At 36.2% G+C, this 16,456-nt stretch overlaps 1 protein-coding gene across 3 annotated transcripts; it reads left to right on the forward strand.

The window, feature by feature from the left end:
* Positions 1-2,971: 2,971 nt before the first annotated feature.
* LOC114399050 lies at positions 2,972-16,204 on the forward strand. 3 transcript variants are annotated; one of them, XM_028361148.1, is made up of 21 exons: positions 2,972-3,503; positions 3,576-3,660; positions 4,277-4,316; positions 4,408-4,650; positions 5,550-5,646; positions 5,721-5,795; positions 6,057-6,155; positions 6,540-6,656; positions 6,754-6,869; positions 6,988-7,087; positions 7,509-7,867; positions 8,191-8,515; positions 8,999-9,213; positions 9,306-9,524; positions 10,917-11,103; positions 11,944-12,188; positions 13,899-13,991; positions 14,095-14,196; positions 14,309-14,693; positions 15,021-15,158; positions 15,230-16,204. In XM_028361148.1, the coding sequence occupies exons 1-21, from the start codon at positions 3,372-3,374 to the stop codon at positions 15,866-15,868; spliced, it is 4,011 nt and encodes a 1,336-aa protein (XP_028216949.1). In that variant the 5' UTR covers positions 2,972-3,371; the 3' UTR covers positions 15,869-16,204. The 3 variants fall into 3 exon arrangements, with proteins under 3 accessions (XP_028216949.1, XP_028216950.1, XP_028216951.1); XM_028361149.1 differs by lacking the exon at positions 5,721-5,795; XM_028361150.1 differs by lacking the exons at positions 6,754-6,869; positions 6,988-7,087.
* Positions 16,205-16,456: the final 252 nt, after the last annotated feature.

The raw sequence follows: 16,456 nt of genomic DNA on the forward strand, positions 1-16,456 counted from the left end.
CGATATATAGTAGTTTTTGAAAAAAAATATTAAATTAAAATTTTAAAATATAAAACTATAAAAACAAATGTAAAAGAATGAAATGGGAATAGGTAATTACTATACAATATAACTTTCCTTCTCGTATGAATAAAAATACCCACCACGAGAACAATAAATAAGGAAGGTGGACATATAAGATAATTTGATGGTAAAGAAAAGATGGATGAGAAGAGTTTATGGGTTCAAATTTCTCATTAACAAAAACTAATAAAATTAACAACTAATATTTGTCAATCAAAATAAAAAAAATAAGGGAGGTGAAAATATTTTTATATTCATGGAAATCAACAATTCATGAAAAATATTTTTTCAATCCTCATACTAAACATGAGAATGTGATATTCATAAACTCACTTTCTTGGGAGTTCATTTTGTACCTTGAAAGTAATTCCCTTTACCAAATTGTGACTTACCATGTAAATTAGTCATTGTCTCCACATCCAACAACTAACCAAATTCTCAATTCAATTATTCATATGGATGGTAAAATAAGTTGGATTTGATGAATCATCCTACTTAACTTGTCCAAAAAGGTTAAGCGATTGAGTCGTCTCAAAATCCACAAACTTAGTAGGTTAATGGTGGAATATGGTAAAAATGGGTTAGGCAACTTAAAAATAACTTATGAGCTAGCTTACATTTGGCAAGTTTGTTTAGAAAATAAAACCTAGCCAAACTTTTATTAATGCATGTTTAGTCAAGACAATTATTATTTACACTTCTCAATTTTATTAATATACTTTCCCTTTATATATATTTTTTCTTCTTGAAACCACTTTTCAAAATAGGTTAAATTTCCAATGAACTTTGGAAAGTACTTTTTCAAAAAAGTACTTTCTAGAAGTGTTAAAAATTTAACATATTCATAAAAGTACTTCCTAAAAGCCAATTTTAAGGGAGAAATGGGGATATCAAATTGCTTTTAAGGGGACAATCTTTACACTTTTTTGGATAGTCCACGACAATAACATCCTGATTGTAGAGAACCCGGGCGCCTAGCTACACCAACATACAACACATGATTTTAATGATTACTTTCAATTGGAAGATTTATCATCATTGTGATACAACCATGGGATTCATGTTTATGACTTCTTCTAGAATCTCATAATTTTATTTTTGTTAAGTTTTTTTTCTAAATATATCGCGAAAGTGAATATATTAATGCATAACAATTTAAAGGTAATTGGTGCCTTGTTATTTTTTTTAAATGACTTTCAAAAAGCACTTTTCAAAATGTAAATGTTAAAATTTAACATTCTAAAAAGTAGTTTCTAGAAGTGTTAAATTTTTTAACAAATTATAAAAATATTTTTCAGAAGTTTTAAAATTTTAATATATCGAAAAGTTATTTTCGAAGAAAAAAAAGATATAAAAAGTTATATTAATAAAATTGGGATGTGTAAATAATAATAACCCATAATTAAGGAAGTTCCTTGATGTACCCCATTTTTTGCATCCCAAAATTCCTAATTCTTTCTTTTAACCTTCTTCTCCCAAACAAATCCTAGTTGTTTCTCTCCTAAACCTCCATGACCATTGTACCCAACCACTAAACACCACCATTGCCACCACCCAATGCCATCTCCACATTGCACCAAACTTACCACCATGTCTATAATATATACAAATGCATTATGGATTGAACAATCTATAATTTGCATCAAAGATTACTCTATTCGTAACTATATGGGAGTGGTGTGATGTGATGGTGGGTTTGGTGGGGTGTGATGTGTGGTGTTGGTGGGTTTGGCGCGGTGTGGAGGTGGTGGTGTGCGGTGGTCATGGAGGTTTGGGGGAAGAGGTGGCCATAGTTTTCTTGGAAGAGGGAGGCAAAAAGAGATATTCTATTAGGAATTTTAGGAGTATACCAAGCAAATAATGAGGTACATTAAATGATTGTCCATTAAGACATCAAAAACGTTTTTTGAACTTGAGTTATCATAACGCAACCCATTCAAAAATTTATTAGAAAGCCTAAAAGAAAATGAAAGATGAATAAGAATTAAAAAAATGAAATAACCTATTTGATTTTTTATCTTATTCTTTTATCTTTTTAAATTAGTTTAAAATATCCTTTACTCTATTTAAATTTAACGCTGTTAATGAGATAACCATATTAACAACTAAAAACTAACAAGTTGTTTTTTCCATTCTCCTTCCCCCTCTCTTATCTTTCACCATCTCCATCTCTAACTTAACAACATAGAACAAAAATCTTTAAATCCAAAATACTAATCACACCCACAATTCAAAATGAGAATGCATAATCCAAAAAACTAGAATGAATGGTCTCTAAGGTGGAAAACTAACTAAAAATAAACTCCTAATTTCCTCAATTAGGGTTCAATCTAATTTCATTTTTGAAATGTTGCCCTCATCGACACCTAATGTGACAAGAGGTCGCCGAAACTGTCATTGCACACTACCCCAACCCTTCTCAGACGACCAACACCATTGTCCAGTGCCACCATGGGTTTGTGTTTTGAAATAGAAATTCAACGAGGGAGTGAACTTGTTGCCCAATTTGTGTTCGGTTGTTTGTGTAATGTTGTTAGCTTTTAAGAATTATCTCGTCTGCGTGATGAATGGTGCCAGTACCTTCATCCCAAAAGGTCATGAAGGACTTGTTTGACGGGTTGTGAAGAATGATATGGTTGGCTTGGATTGCGATGATTAGTGGGTATGTGTAGAATGCCAAAGAATGCATTGCAAGTTTTTTGGTTGTGTCAAATTTCGACGGCATTTGAATGACGTGTGGTGCAAGTGTTAGTGGCTGACAAGAGTGGATATGTGATGGTGCAATTGCTGTGACATTTGAATATTATTAACGGAAGAAAAAATCATTTTAAACATTAAGAACGAAAATGATTTTTCTAAAAAATAAATAATTAAATTGAAAAGATAAAAGAATAATTAGATTAGTTGACGTTAAAAAAACAAATGAAAAGACGAGGCAATTTTTTGAAGGCTTAACAAAGCAAGAGCAAGCACCAGAGCAGAGCAGAGATCTTGGATTTGCTTCTTCATACAAGCGCAATTCAACTTCGACCCTCCAACGCCAACCACGAAAACTATCACTTCATACAGGGCGAGGTTTTGCTTATTCCCTGTTTGGTTGCTTGGAAGGCACAGTTGCTGACGAGGGGGGCATTTTTTAACTCCGTGCGTTCAATGAACTCACATTCCTGAAATCTACATGGAGTTCAAATTCTAGACAGATTTGAACTAAATCTGAAACGCGATTTCGATCTCGACAACTTCCGAAAGCCATTTTTCTTCGTCGTCGCTAATTTCTGCACTCTAATTAGCTTTCGAATCAGAAGAAGATGCTTCGCCTGAAAGCGTTTCGGCCTACGAGCGATAAAATCGTTAAGATCCAATTGCATCCTACGCATCCATGGATGGTGACAGCCGATGATTCAGATCGAGTCTCGGTTTGGAACTGGGAGCACCGCCAGGTACAGAACTCTTGTTCAATTCACCGATGTTTTCGCTTTCGGTTGTTGCGTTTTAACGGAAACCTTATTCAGGTGGTTTATGAGTTGAAAGCTGGCGGAGTGGATGAACGGCGTTTGGTCGGCGCCAAGTTGGAGAAGCTCGCCGAGGGAGAAACAGGTTCAATTCTCCTCAAAATTGTAACAATGAATATATAGATAGTCTTCGTAATCGTTGTTATAATGTAGACCTGGTGCATTTGCTTTTGTTGGAGGTTTTGGAAGCATAAGTCTCGTGATCCGTAAATGTAACCGTGCTAGTGGTCTTTAGTAACACTTGTCGATAGGAATTTGTTAGTTGTCACTTTTTATTTTGAGGAATTGACTAGTTATCCATGGTTGCCACTTGCCAAGTTGTTTTCTTCTAAGTAGTGAAAAACCTTATCAGGTAAATTTGCTTTGTGAGTTTGATAGCTATGATAGTTTATAGTTCCTAGGCATGATACTGTTCCTGTTTGGCCAAACTTTCTTAGAATGCAATTTTTACTGCAGATTTATGGTTTCACAGCGAGAATTGCTTGAATTTCTGTTAATGTTAGCCACTAGTTAGTTTTGGTGACGTATTTGCAGCTTGCTAATATAGCCTTTAGGATATTGTAACAACTTACAAGTGAGTTTCATCAAATGCAAAATGAAAAACAACGCGATAAACTGTTCCTCAAACATTATTTGTGGCCTTCCACATTTCTCTGCTGATCTGGTAACTGAACTTCTATGACATGTTTTTTGTTTGGTAGAGTCAAAAGGGAAGCCGACAGAAGCCATTCGGGGAGGAAGGTAATATGCGTTTGCTTTGTGATTTTATATCTTTTTCTGGCTTTTATTTTATGGTTCATTTACTTACCACGACTCGTTACTGGCCTTAAAGTGTTAAGCAGGTGAATTTTTATGATGATGATGTACGCTTTTGGCAACTTTGGCATAATCGCTCTGTGGCTGCTGAAGCTCCAACAGCTGTCCATACTTCAGCTTTTAGCTCTCTTGCCCCATCAACAAAAGGGAGACATTTTCTTGTCATATGTTGTTTAAACAAAGCTATATTTTTGGACTTGGTGACCATGCGTGGCCGTGATGTACCAAAGCAAGAGCTTGATAATAAGTCCCTTCTATGGTAAAATTTTATTACATTATTCAATATTCTTCAGCTTCTTCTGTCATTGATGCTAAAAAATTGCTACACACTGTATCTATTAAGGCAAGACTTGTGTTGCCTATTTCATAGATGGTGGTGCTTGTGTTAATGACTATCCAGATCATTTTTGTTCTAGTTCCTTTTATAACTGTGAAGTTGTCATTGATATAATCTGACGCTCTTCAACTTAGCAAATGTTGTATCAAACTGTGCAAATATTTATTTGTTAGCACCATTCTTTCCTGACTCATCTAGAATCATGTCAACCTCATACAACTCTTAATCAAACAATGAAAGTAGTTTAATTCTGGTGCATTCATCTAACATATACTGTAGGATTCGTTAAATTTAATAATTTCTAAAGCTATGGTCATGTTTTTCCGTAAAACATTTTACTTGTAAATTAAAATTTATTGCTCCTTAATTAGTCTCTACTGTGTGAGCTTTTTGCCTTCCCCGCTCCCAAATATCTCTCTTTCACAGAAGCAATCATTGAGGCACGCATAAAAGTACAGCATAGGTGGGCATATGTGTGAATAAATTGCCAAATTCCAAATAGAGATTTCTCTCCCTAGACAATCTTTTGTTTGCCATCTTTTCTTCTGATATTCTAATTCTATTTATTTGTACAAATTAAAATCCTTCGTGTGTAAAATCTCCACCTTTTCATTAAATGTATCAAACTGCTGCTTTATCCTTTGTCTCAATTCTTGATGGAAATTTGGCATCACATGTTGTATGACATAATTTTGTATCCTAGTCCTAAGTTAATTAATTGCAATGAATACATATTTTGTTTACATATTATACTTTTCTTTGCAATATTTATGCATACTGTATAAGTTGTTTCAATTTTCCAATTTTACATGCTGTTGCAGCATGGAGTTCCTTTATAGAACAGGTGGTGATGGTCCTCTTGTTGCTTTTGGTGCATCTGATGGTGTCATTAGAGTTCTATCAATGATGACATGGAAGGTGGGGACCTGAAAAATTAATATTAATCTAGTTACAATTATTAGCATATCATGTGATACTTTAGTTACTTGCAGCTTGTGCGAAGGTACACTGGAGGTCATAAGGGGTCTATCTCTTGCTTGATGTCATTCATGGCTGCTTCTGGTGAGGTAAGTCTTGATTCCCCATTGAAGAACTTATTCTACTTTATTGTATTTTACTTGCATTAATTTTTAGGAACTTAGTTAGGATTCTCTGGCACCCCCAATCAAGATAATTTATTGAGAAATTACAATTGCTAGTTGATATGTGAAATGTATGTGCAGGTTTTTCGCATGACTGATTATCTCTATATATTGCTTTTATAATTGGAAGTTGCTTTTGTACTTTGGTATGGCAGTTCATTTGTGTGGGGTATGTTTGGATTTCAGGCTCTTCTGGTTTCGGGTGCTAGTGATGGATTGCTCATAATTTGGAGTGCTGACCACGGACAGGATTCACGTGAACTTGTACCCAAGCTGAGTTTAAAAGTACCACTCTTTTCCTCATTCTAACTCCTATTTGTCAATTGCTTATTATGGCTGCAAAACAGGGATAAGCCATTGTTAGTTGTGGCTTAATTATAGTTCCTATTTCCTTTTTGTTGTTCAAGCAATTGCATTCTACATTGGAAGGTGAGAATACAATTGAAAGGAAGGATATGAGATGAATAACATATTATTATAATAGAAAGGAACATCTAAAATTTGGGTACAAGGCGAAATGCAAACTTACATTGGCAAATAATGTATCTTCCCCCCCCCACCCCCCCTTTTCTCTTTTTCTACCTTATTATTCTTTTCTGTATGACTCATGAATGATTCCGTGCATGGACATTTCATTGGTTAATGATACCACTTAATGCATCTATCTAGGCACATGATGGAGGGGTTGTGGCAGTTGAGTTGTCAAGGGTGATGGGAGGTGCTCCTCAGCTAATCACAATTGGTGCAGATAAGACATTAGCCATATGGGACACCGTCTCCTTTAAGGTGTGGTAGTGGGGCTAATGCCTGGCTATTTTAAATTTTTGTGAAAATTCTCCTGGTAACTAGAAAGACTTAGCATGAAAAAGCTTTTGATTCTCAGGAGCTGCGGCGTATAAAGCCAGTTCCCAAATTGGCTTGCCACAGTGTGGCTTCTTGGTGCCATCCTCGAGCTCCAAACCTTGATATTCTAACTTGCGTCAAAGATTCTCACATATGGTATGTAGTCTTCTTTCTCATTTGGTGGCTTTAAGTTTTTTATATTTTTTATTTGATAATGTGGCCATGCACTATATTCATTATATACATAAAGAATTTTAATTGAAATTTTTGTTAGGGCAATTGAACATCCCACTTATTCTGCTCTCACAAGGCCATTGTGTGAATTGACCTCAGTTATTCCTCCACAAGCCCTTGCTCCTAATAAGAAACTGAGGGTATGTGGTTTGGTTAGTTGGTTATCATTTATCACCTTTTTTTTCTTCTAATTTCTGAATTGGCGTAGTATTTTTTGTTCCATGTATGACTTCTTGTTGAAGCTATCCAACCTGGAATGATTTGAATATATTTCAAAGCATTCAAATAGTTGATATCAATCTTTTTGAATGGAGGCAAGGATAGATCAAAATTGAGTGTAACAAAATCTGTGGAAAGCTTTACTTCAATCCTGTTATCAGTTTCTGTATGTTGTATAATATGCTTATATACCTCAGGCCAATAAGTCCTCTTTAACAAAGAAGAAACTGAATTTCAAGCCCAGCCCTCATCACTCCCTGCCCAATTTCCCATTCTTTTTGTTTACTCTACCTGGTAATGAGTTTGGTCAAACTTAATTTTGCCTCTGATTTTTTGGGGCAGGTGTATTGTATGGTTGCACATACTTTGCAGCCGCATCTTGTAGCTGTTGGAACCAACATTGGTGTTATTATCTGTGAGTTTGATGCTAGATCTCTTCCACCTGTTGCTCCTCTACCAACCCCATCAGACAGTAGAGAGCATTCTGCCATATTTGTAATTGAAAGGGAATTAAAGCTATTAAATTTTCAGTTAAACAACTCTGCAAATCCATCTCTTGGAAATAACAGCTCCTTGTCAGAAACAGGAAGACCCAAGGGAGATTTTTTTGAACCATTACCTGTCAAGCAGGGGAAGAAGCACATAAGTACTCCTGTTCCACATGATTCACATTCAGTTCTTTCTGTCAGCAGTTCAGGAAAGTAAGTTGCCTCTGACTTTTGCTACAGCTTGGTTGATTTTTTTTTTCTTGTAAAGAAATTTTGTAATTTAAAAGTAACTAATATTTTGTTCTTCAATATAATTTTGTGGCTTTGGGTTTTTCTATAGAATATAAGATGAATAAAATTCTAACTTCTGGCATTCCATATATATCAGTGATACTCAAAATAAATACTATCTTTTCTGTGTTTGTGGTTTGTATTCCCAGATCTTTTTTTGGTTATGCTTCCTCCTCTTCTAGCATTTAGTTTCTTAAATTGGAGTGCGTTTTCTGTTGCTTTCTTACTGCATCGTATGTTTACAGGTATCTAGCAATTGTTTGGCCAGATATTCCTTATTTCTCTGTCTACAAGGTTAGTGATTGGTCAATTGTTGACTCTGGAAGTGCAAGACTTCTCGCTTGGGATACTTGTCGTGACAGATTTGCTATATTGGAATCAGCATTACCACCTAGAATTCCTATAGTTCCCAAGGGTAGTTCATCAAAAAGAGCGAAAGAAGCTGCTGCGGCACAAGCAGCAGCCGCAGCTGCTGCTGCTGCTTCCACAGCTTCTGTTCAAGTCCGCATCTTGTTAGATGATGGAACATCAAATATACTGATGAGGTCTGTTGGCACACGCAGTGAACCAGTAAGATTCTTTCTCAATCTAAAACTTTCCTTATAAAAAAAAAAGTTCTCATAATAAACTAGGCTTGGATGATTTCTGTTCTAATGAATATAACTTCTGCAAAACTTTAAAGTAAATGAGTCACAATAATTAAGATATTATTTGTCTCAGATCACATTTATTTTAATTGCTTACTGACAACTATCTAGTATTTTCTTAGATGTATATTTGAAAAGGGGTGAGGGGGGCGAGGGCTCTTAGATGGATTAATACTCACTGATAAATCATGTAAAAATGTTGTATTGAAGGTTCACCTACTTTGTATGAAATTGGCTGCAGTAATGCTATCCTAGATGTATTAAATAAATCTAATATTTTTTAAAGTCTTTAGGATAATTCCTTTTATGCATTTTATTCTTCTAAGAAAGTGTCAGTGTAAATAGGAACAATAATTTGATTATTTGAATGTTAAGGTGCCTTTTTTAAGTCATGTATCTCTTTTAGGTCATTGGTTTGCATGGAGGGGCACTGCTTGGTGTTGCCTATCGAACATCTAGGAGAGTCAGTCCTATTGCTGCTACAGCTATTTCAACAATCCAGTCGATGCCCTTATCAGGCTATGGAAGCAGTGGTGTTTCTTCTTTTACTACTTATGATGATGGATTTTCTTCACAAAGACCTCCTACTGAGGCAGCACCTCAAAACTTCCAGTTATACAGGTGAAACTTATAATTTTTGTGAGGGTACAACTACAAGTTCACAAGTTTTCTATAGATCTGACATTGCTTTTATAATTTTGTTTGTGATTCAGTTGGGAGACATTTCAGCCTGTGGGGGGTTTACTTCCTCAGCCAGAATGGACTGCTTGGGACCAAACCGTCGAGTACTGTGCATTCGCATACCAGCAATATATAATCATATCTTCTTTACGCCCTCAATATAGATACTTGGGAGATGTTGCAATCCCATATGCTACTAGTGCTGTTTGGCACCGGAGGCAACTGTTTGTGGCTACCCCAACTACTATAGAGTAAGCCTATGGGCATTGCCTACAATTTTTTGGGTCCTTTTTTGTAATTATTTTGTTTTTTGTTCTATTATTTTTTCAAAGTTTGCTTTAGTTGTTTAGAAAGTGGAGATGATGACAAACAGTGTTTTACATTGTCAATTTGTCTATCTTCTAATAGGCCAAAATATCATCTACTCATCATAACCAAAGAAAGAAGAGGGAAAATTATGATGTAGGAAATCTTCATGAACATAAATACAGTTTAGGAAGTAATCAATAATGGTTAAATCCATGTCCAAATAGTGGTTAATACCTTAGAGTGTGTTTTTTTTTCCAATTCCCACTTTCCAATGCACCTTCAGCACCAATCCATCTCTTGCAGTGAATTGGCTTTGAATGTGACCCAACAGGGTTTCAAACACACCCTTAACAGTTAACAAAATATTAACTAGAAATCTCAACAATGGTAAATTACTTCCTAGGGAATTTGTTTGTTTGGATTTCCTCAATTCGATTTATCCCAACAAAAACAACAATCTATCCTGATTTCATTAACTGGAGTTTAACATGATTGGTTTAGCCGTGTTTCTATAAAAGGTTCCTCTGCTTTTAATAAGCACTTATGATCAGACATACCCCGAGGCACATCTCAACTTCTACCCTCCCGTTTGGATATTATATGTTGTGTGACATCAGTATCGATCCAATTTAGTAGAATAGACCCCTAAATCTCTGAAGCTCTCAGTTTTCAGCACTTCTTCATGCTCAGTTCTTACTGTCTGATCATCTTCACTCTTTTGTTGATTGAACATAAACTCCATATATTCTGGATTTGATATAATCATTTGGTCTACCAAAGCATTTCTCCACAATTAGCATTTACCAAAACAATATCATTAGTAAAAAGCATGCACCAGTTCCCTTCATCTCAACTGTGTTTAATCTAATCAGTTTTCCATTATGAACGCAAAAAAGGTATGGGATTAAGGTCTGACTGGAGCAAATCTATTTGTACTGGAACTCTTCACTGACACACTTGATGCCCGAACACTTGTCATCTCATCCATATCCTTCACCCCCTCCTCCAAGTAATAGCAATAATAATAATAATAAGACAAATCAATTCATTTATTTGTTTTACTGACTATCTTCTGTGTTTGCATTGCTTTGTGGTATGAGCGTAGGACACTTTCATTCATTTTCAAATCTTTACTATGATATTTAAAGTTTAAGCAATTAATAATATGCTAAACATATTAAAGGAACTAATCTCAATGGTCCAACTATCCCAAGCTTATAAATTGTTAGGTGAAGATTTAAAATGGTTTTTGATTAGTATCTGCTGCGGCCATAATTCGTAATCATTTTATCTTTAGTCCTTTACTAATTACTAATATATGTTTTGATTTTCAGAATTGTTTTTGTCGACGCTGGGGTTGCTCAAATTGACATTGCAACTAAGAAGATGAAAGAAGAGCAAAAAATGAAAGAAGCACAGGCAAGAGCAGTCGCAGAGCATGGAGAGTTAGCACTAATTACTGTAGAAGGTATCCAGTCTGCCAAGGAAGAAAGAATAGCATTGAGGCCACCAATGTTGCAGGTTACCAAAGCTTTCAACTTTGTATCATCTATGGAAATTATTTCCAACATTCAGAGCCTTTTTTGTCTTTCCTCAGATTTAATATTTTGTTTCTTGATATGATTGATATAGGTTGCTGGAAGGAATTGACGTGAATATTTTAGATGGGAGTGTGTCTAATGAGAATATTTTTAATCTTTTAAACCTTCTGTTAACAAATTTGGTTTATTTTGCATCTTGGATTAGCTATTAATTTCTTAAGTTTTGAAGGTTGTAATGAATATGCAAGTTTTGCTTGATTTTATTTTTTACATAGTCGAAAACAATTAAATGAAATTCAAGTGTGCGATCCTGGTTTTATGTTGAACTATGCTCCAAATTATTCAAAATAATGTCTTGTGAGAAATTTGAAAGCTTAGGCATGTTGCTTGCTTAGTTTCTTATTGGTTATGTATCTTTTGGTTTGAGACTCTGGCCAAATTGGCCCCTGTTTGATCTAAAATCAAGGCAGGTGGACCCATTTGGGGGGGGGGGGGGGGGGGGGGGAAGCTTTCCTAGCACCTCTTTTCTTTTCTCCATTCATAAACCTGACCTTGTTTAGGAATTAGGAGGAAGGAACCAAGATCCTCACCACTTGAATCAATAGACATTGGTTTGTTGGTTATATATCTGATGTCTTCCTTTTCATCGTTCTTTGAAAATTAGAAATTCTGTTTTTGACCTCTATACTTGATGCACTTTTTACTTAATGTATACTGGTTACTATCTCATATGTTAAAAGTCAACATGTTTCTGGTTTCTCTTTGGAATGTTTTTTCTCTCAAAAAATGTAAAGCTATTTCTTTCTTGTCCCTACTCTAGGTGGTTCGGTTGGCTTCATTTCAGCATGCTCCTTCAGTTCCACCTTTCTTATCATTACCAAAACAATCTAGAGTTGATAGTGATGACTCTTGGATGGCAACAGAAGAGAGAAAGGCAGGTGAGGTGGCAGTTGGTGGTGGTGGGGTGTCTGTGGCTGTTACTCGTTTTCCAATGGAGCAGAAGCGTCCTGTTGGGCCTCTTGTGGTTGTAGGTGTCAGGGATGGAGTTCTTTGGCTAATTGACAGGTAATTAGAACTTTGCCGTTTCACTTGCATGTTTAAACTTGAAAATGGGCTAGGAAAATAATTGATCAAGTGATTTGCACTCAGCAGGCTGTGTTTATATGCATAAAAAAATAAATCCACACATGACCATATGTAGAAATTTAACTATTCTCTTTGATCCCAAGTTCCAATGTTTCATTAACTCCTGCAGTTTATTATTTTCAATAGTTACAATTTAATGATTCCAATACTTTTAATACAGCACTAAATATTATAACTGTTTCCATCCAATCAGCACCAACAGTTCAGCACCTCTAATCAATGTGAAACCTTTGCAACATTTAATATGTTCAAAAGCCCGCACATATGTGCAGTAGGGTATTTTTTCCTTCCCATTGAGTTTTCTGTTCTGTCTTTCCCCTTTAATGCATAAAACACATTAATGCAATGGCTTTTGCACTAGGGTAAATTATGCTTATCTAATGAGGGGGGCTGGAGTTGAGGGGATAAAGGATAAGGCGTTTGAGAAACTGTGGAAGCTAAAGGTGCCAATCAAATATGAAGTATTTGCTTGGAGGCTACTTAGGGATAGGTTGCCTACTAAAGTAAATTTGCATAGGAGACAAATACAGGTCATGGATAGGAGCTGTCCATTTTGCAGAAATGTGGAAGAGGATGCAGGGCACTTGTTTTTTCATTGCAGCAAAATCATCCCCATATGGTGGGAATCATTATCATGGGTGAACATCTCTGGAGCTCTCCCAAAAGACCCAAGGCAACATTTCCTCCAACATGATTTGATAATGGCTGGTGGGATAAGGACTACTAGATGGAAATGCTGGTGGCTGGCAGTAACGTGGACTATTTGGCAGCAGAGGAATAAGATTATATTCTTCAATGACTCCTTCGACGCCAACAAACTGATTGACGAGGCAGCCTTCCTATTGTGGACATGGCTATCGAATTTGGAGAAGGACTTTTCAGTAAACTTTAATCAGTGGTCTAGTAACATTAGAGATGGATTTTTGTATTAGTAAGGAAAAGACACATAGATTAGCAGCAGGTTTTCTAACATGGTGTAGCCTGCTTGGTTCCTTCCTAGACTCTATTTAGTCTGCTTCGGAACCAATTGCACGGCCACCCATCCATTTGTATTTCAGTACCTCTGGTACTCTGTTATCTATATATATAAATATCTATCTTTGCTGATAAATAAAATAAAATGCTTATCTATCTCCTTTGAGGTTTTGATGAAATTACTTGGAATTCCTATGAAATCCACCCTTTGTATGCCTACAACTCAGGAGGGTCTTATAATAGTTTTAATCAAAACTTGAGAGGTCAACGTTTTGTTGTAATGTTATGTACTTGGTAGCAAATGTTGTGTTGAATGGGAAGACATACAAGAAATGATGTGATCAGGACTAAAATGTATTTGGGAGAAAGTTGAAGTTGCACTTATTAAAGAGATGTGTTCATTCAGTTTTAAATGTGTTTAGTGGATGACTAGATCCAGCTGATTCAGTTGAGGGTTGACTTTTTCTTAGTCTTAGCTCTGGCCTCAGGCTAACTTTTAAGTGTCATAATTAACATGGGCATACACCCATAAAAAGTTAATATGGGCATGTCTTAATTTATATATGGATGTCAAATTTGAGGTTATTCATTTGTATTAGATACTGTTTTCAACTTCAAGAATGATGTTATTCATACATACCTGGGTTGTGGTAGGTACATGTGTGCTCATGCCTTATCCTTGAGTCATCCTGGTATTCGTTGCCGATGTCTTGCTGCTTATGGTGATGCTGTTAGTGCAGTAAAATGGTATTGTGATTACTTTCTCTCCCTGGTTTTCCCTCTTTTTCCATAATCATTGCTTATTAATTCAGATATGTCTGTATATCTCACATTATACTTTTTGAAACAGGGCAAGTAGACTTGGAAGAGAACACCATGATGATTTAGCACAATTTATGCTAGGAATGGGCTATGCTACTGAAGCACTTCATTTGCCTGGAATATCTAAGAGGTATGCTTAGAGACAAGTGCCTGCAATTTTAATTTGATATCTTTAAGATTTTTGTTTACTCCATATGGCAAGGTATGGTTGGACCAAAAACATTTCTGTTTACATTCTGCAGGTTAGAGTTTGATTTGGCAATGAAGAGCAATGATTTGAAAAGAGCTCTTCATTGTCTTCTTACCATGAGTAACAGCAGGGATATAGGACATGATGGTACTCAAGGACTTGGTTTGAATGACATTCTTAGTTTATCAGATAAAAAACCAGATAAAGTATCAGATAAAAAACAAGATATAGTTGAAGGTGTTCAGGGTATAGTGAAATTCGCAAAAGAGTTCTTGGATCTTATTGATGCTGCAGATGCTACAGCACAGAGTGAAATTGCCCGTGAGGCTCTCAAGAGGTTAGCTGCAGCTGGTTCGGTGAAAGGTGCTTTAGAAGGTCATGAATTGAGAGGATTAGCATTACGCCTTGCAAATCATGGAGAGTTGACTCGGCTAAGTGTAGGCAGCCTTTACTTAATATTGCATATGTTAATTTAGCTATTACTCGTTATTCCTCTGCTTTTTGGCCATGATCATCCAGTACTGTTGGTTTAAAGGTAGCACATAGATGGAATAAAAAGGACTAATTTTTGTTTCTTTGATATTTTAAATTTCCAATTCTCTTATTGAACTTAACACCTTCAATTTATGTTAAAATAATAAAATGACTGTTTGAGATGGCATACATCTGTCTTTCTTTGGGATAACTTGTCTTCTTCAACTCTTTTATTTTAATATTGTTTTTGTTTTGATTCATAAACAAAGGAGTATGTTCTTGCACTGCAGGGTTTGGTTAACAACTTAGTCATGCTTGGCTTGGGACGGGAAGCTGCATTTGCTGGTGCTGTTTTGGGCGACAATGCTCTGATGGAGAAAGCATGGCAGGATACTGGAATGCTGGCAGAGGCTGTGCTTCATGCTCATGTATGATTTGTTACGTGCAGCTAGTTGATCCCTCAATTTAGCACTTGTAGTCTGACCTTGTTATTTTCCAGGCACATGGACGTCCAACTTTGAAGAACTTAGTTCAGGCTTGGAACCAAGAGCTGCAGAGAGAGGTTGAACCTACTCCATCACAGAAGACAGATGCTGCAGCTGCGTTTTTAGCTTCTCTTGAGGAGCCTAAGCTCACAAGTTTGGCAGATGCAGGGAAGAAACCACCTATTGAAATCCTGCCTCCGGGGATGCCGCCTCTTAATGGTCCTATTTCCATCCAGAAAAAACCAGCTTCTGCTGCACAGAATTCCCAACAACCCCCAGGCAAGATATTGGCACTGGAAGCACCTCCTACAACCACAGCTGCACCAGAGAGTGCCACACAGCACCCTGAATCCACACCTGCATCAGGTAATGATCCACCTCCATCAGAGTCTACCTCAGACTCCACGCCAGCTCCTGCGGCTGCTCCACCGCAACCGGAATCAGGTGAAAGCACTGTAGAAAATGGCATTCCTACGTCTACACCAGCAAGTGATGGAGATCCAAATGTTAATGGTGAAAATGTTCAAGCAGCATCTACGGGCAATCCAGCACCAGCACCAGCTCCACCGGAGGCCCCCTTATCACCAGCAGGGGTTTCAGAGACTACTGCTCCAAGTCCACCTACAGTTCCTATGAGTGATCCCTTTATATGATTGGTATACCTACCACATTGTTGACATAAGCACTTGGAAAATGAATTCATTTATAATTCATGTTTTATTACAGTTGTGTAAAGAAATCATTTTAGAGATGAAGGAAATCTAGTGTATTAGTTTGTGACAAGTTTAAACTCCAAAGGTACAATTGTACCCATCCACTGCAGTCTTTATGTATTTGATCTTTATGTTTTCACTCGTTTGTCATTAGTTGTGGCTCCTCTCTTTACATGTGGCCATTCCTGACTGGGTACCTGAGAGATGTTTTGTTTATTTAGGAATTAATATAAAATGATATCTTGTCTGTCATTCCTTTCCTCTTCGCATTCAAAAGATTGATTCTAACAACACTTTCTTTCTTATTGATAGTGTGCTTTTAGCACTCCTCTACTAGAAATTTTACTCTGGCTTAACTATATTAATATGGTATTTTTTTATGTGTATAACTTGTTATTTATATTCTTAATCTTTATTTATTCATAAGACAGTCGTAGAGGACTTACAACCGAGATGTTGCATGCATTACACGATATAATCCAAAATTTAAACCTTAATTAATTAGATAACTTTAAAAATATTTACCTA

Source organism: Glycine soja, chromosome 19 (assembly GCF_004193775.1).
Source record: "Glycine soja cultivar W05 chromosome 19, ASM419377v2, whole genome shotgun sequence".
Taxonomy (NCBI): Eukaryota; Viridiplantae; Streptophyta; class Magnoliopsida; order Fabales; family Fabaceae; genus Glycine; species Glycine soja.

Excerpts from the sequence above, each read along its gene's own strand:
- LOC114399050 (XM_028361148.1), top strand. The coding sequence starts at position 3,372 with ATGCTTCGCCTGAAAGCGTTTCGGCCTACGAGCGATAAAATCGTTAAG. Across the intron at positions 3,504-3,575 it reads GGAACTGGGAGCACCGCCAG|GTGGTTTATGAGTTGAAAGC; the intron begins GTACAGAACTCT and ends AACCTTATTCAG. Across the intron at positions 7,088-7,508 it reads CTCCTAATAAGAAACTGAGG|GTGTATTGTATGGTTGCACA; the intron begins GTATGTGGTTTG and ends TTTTTGGGGCAG.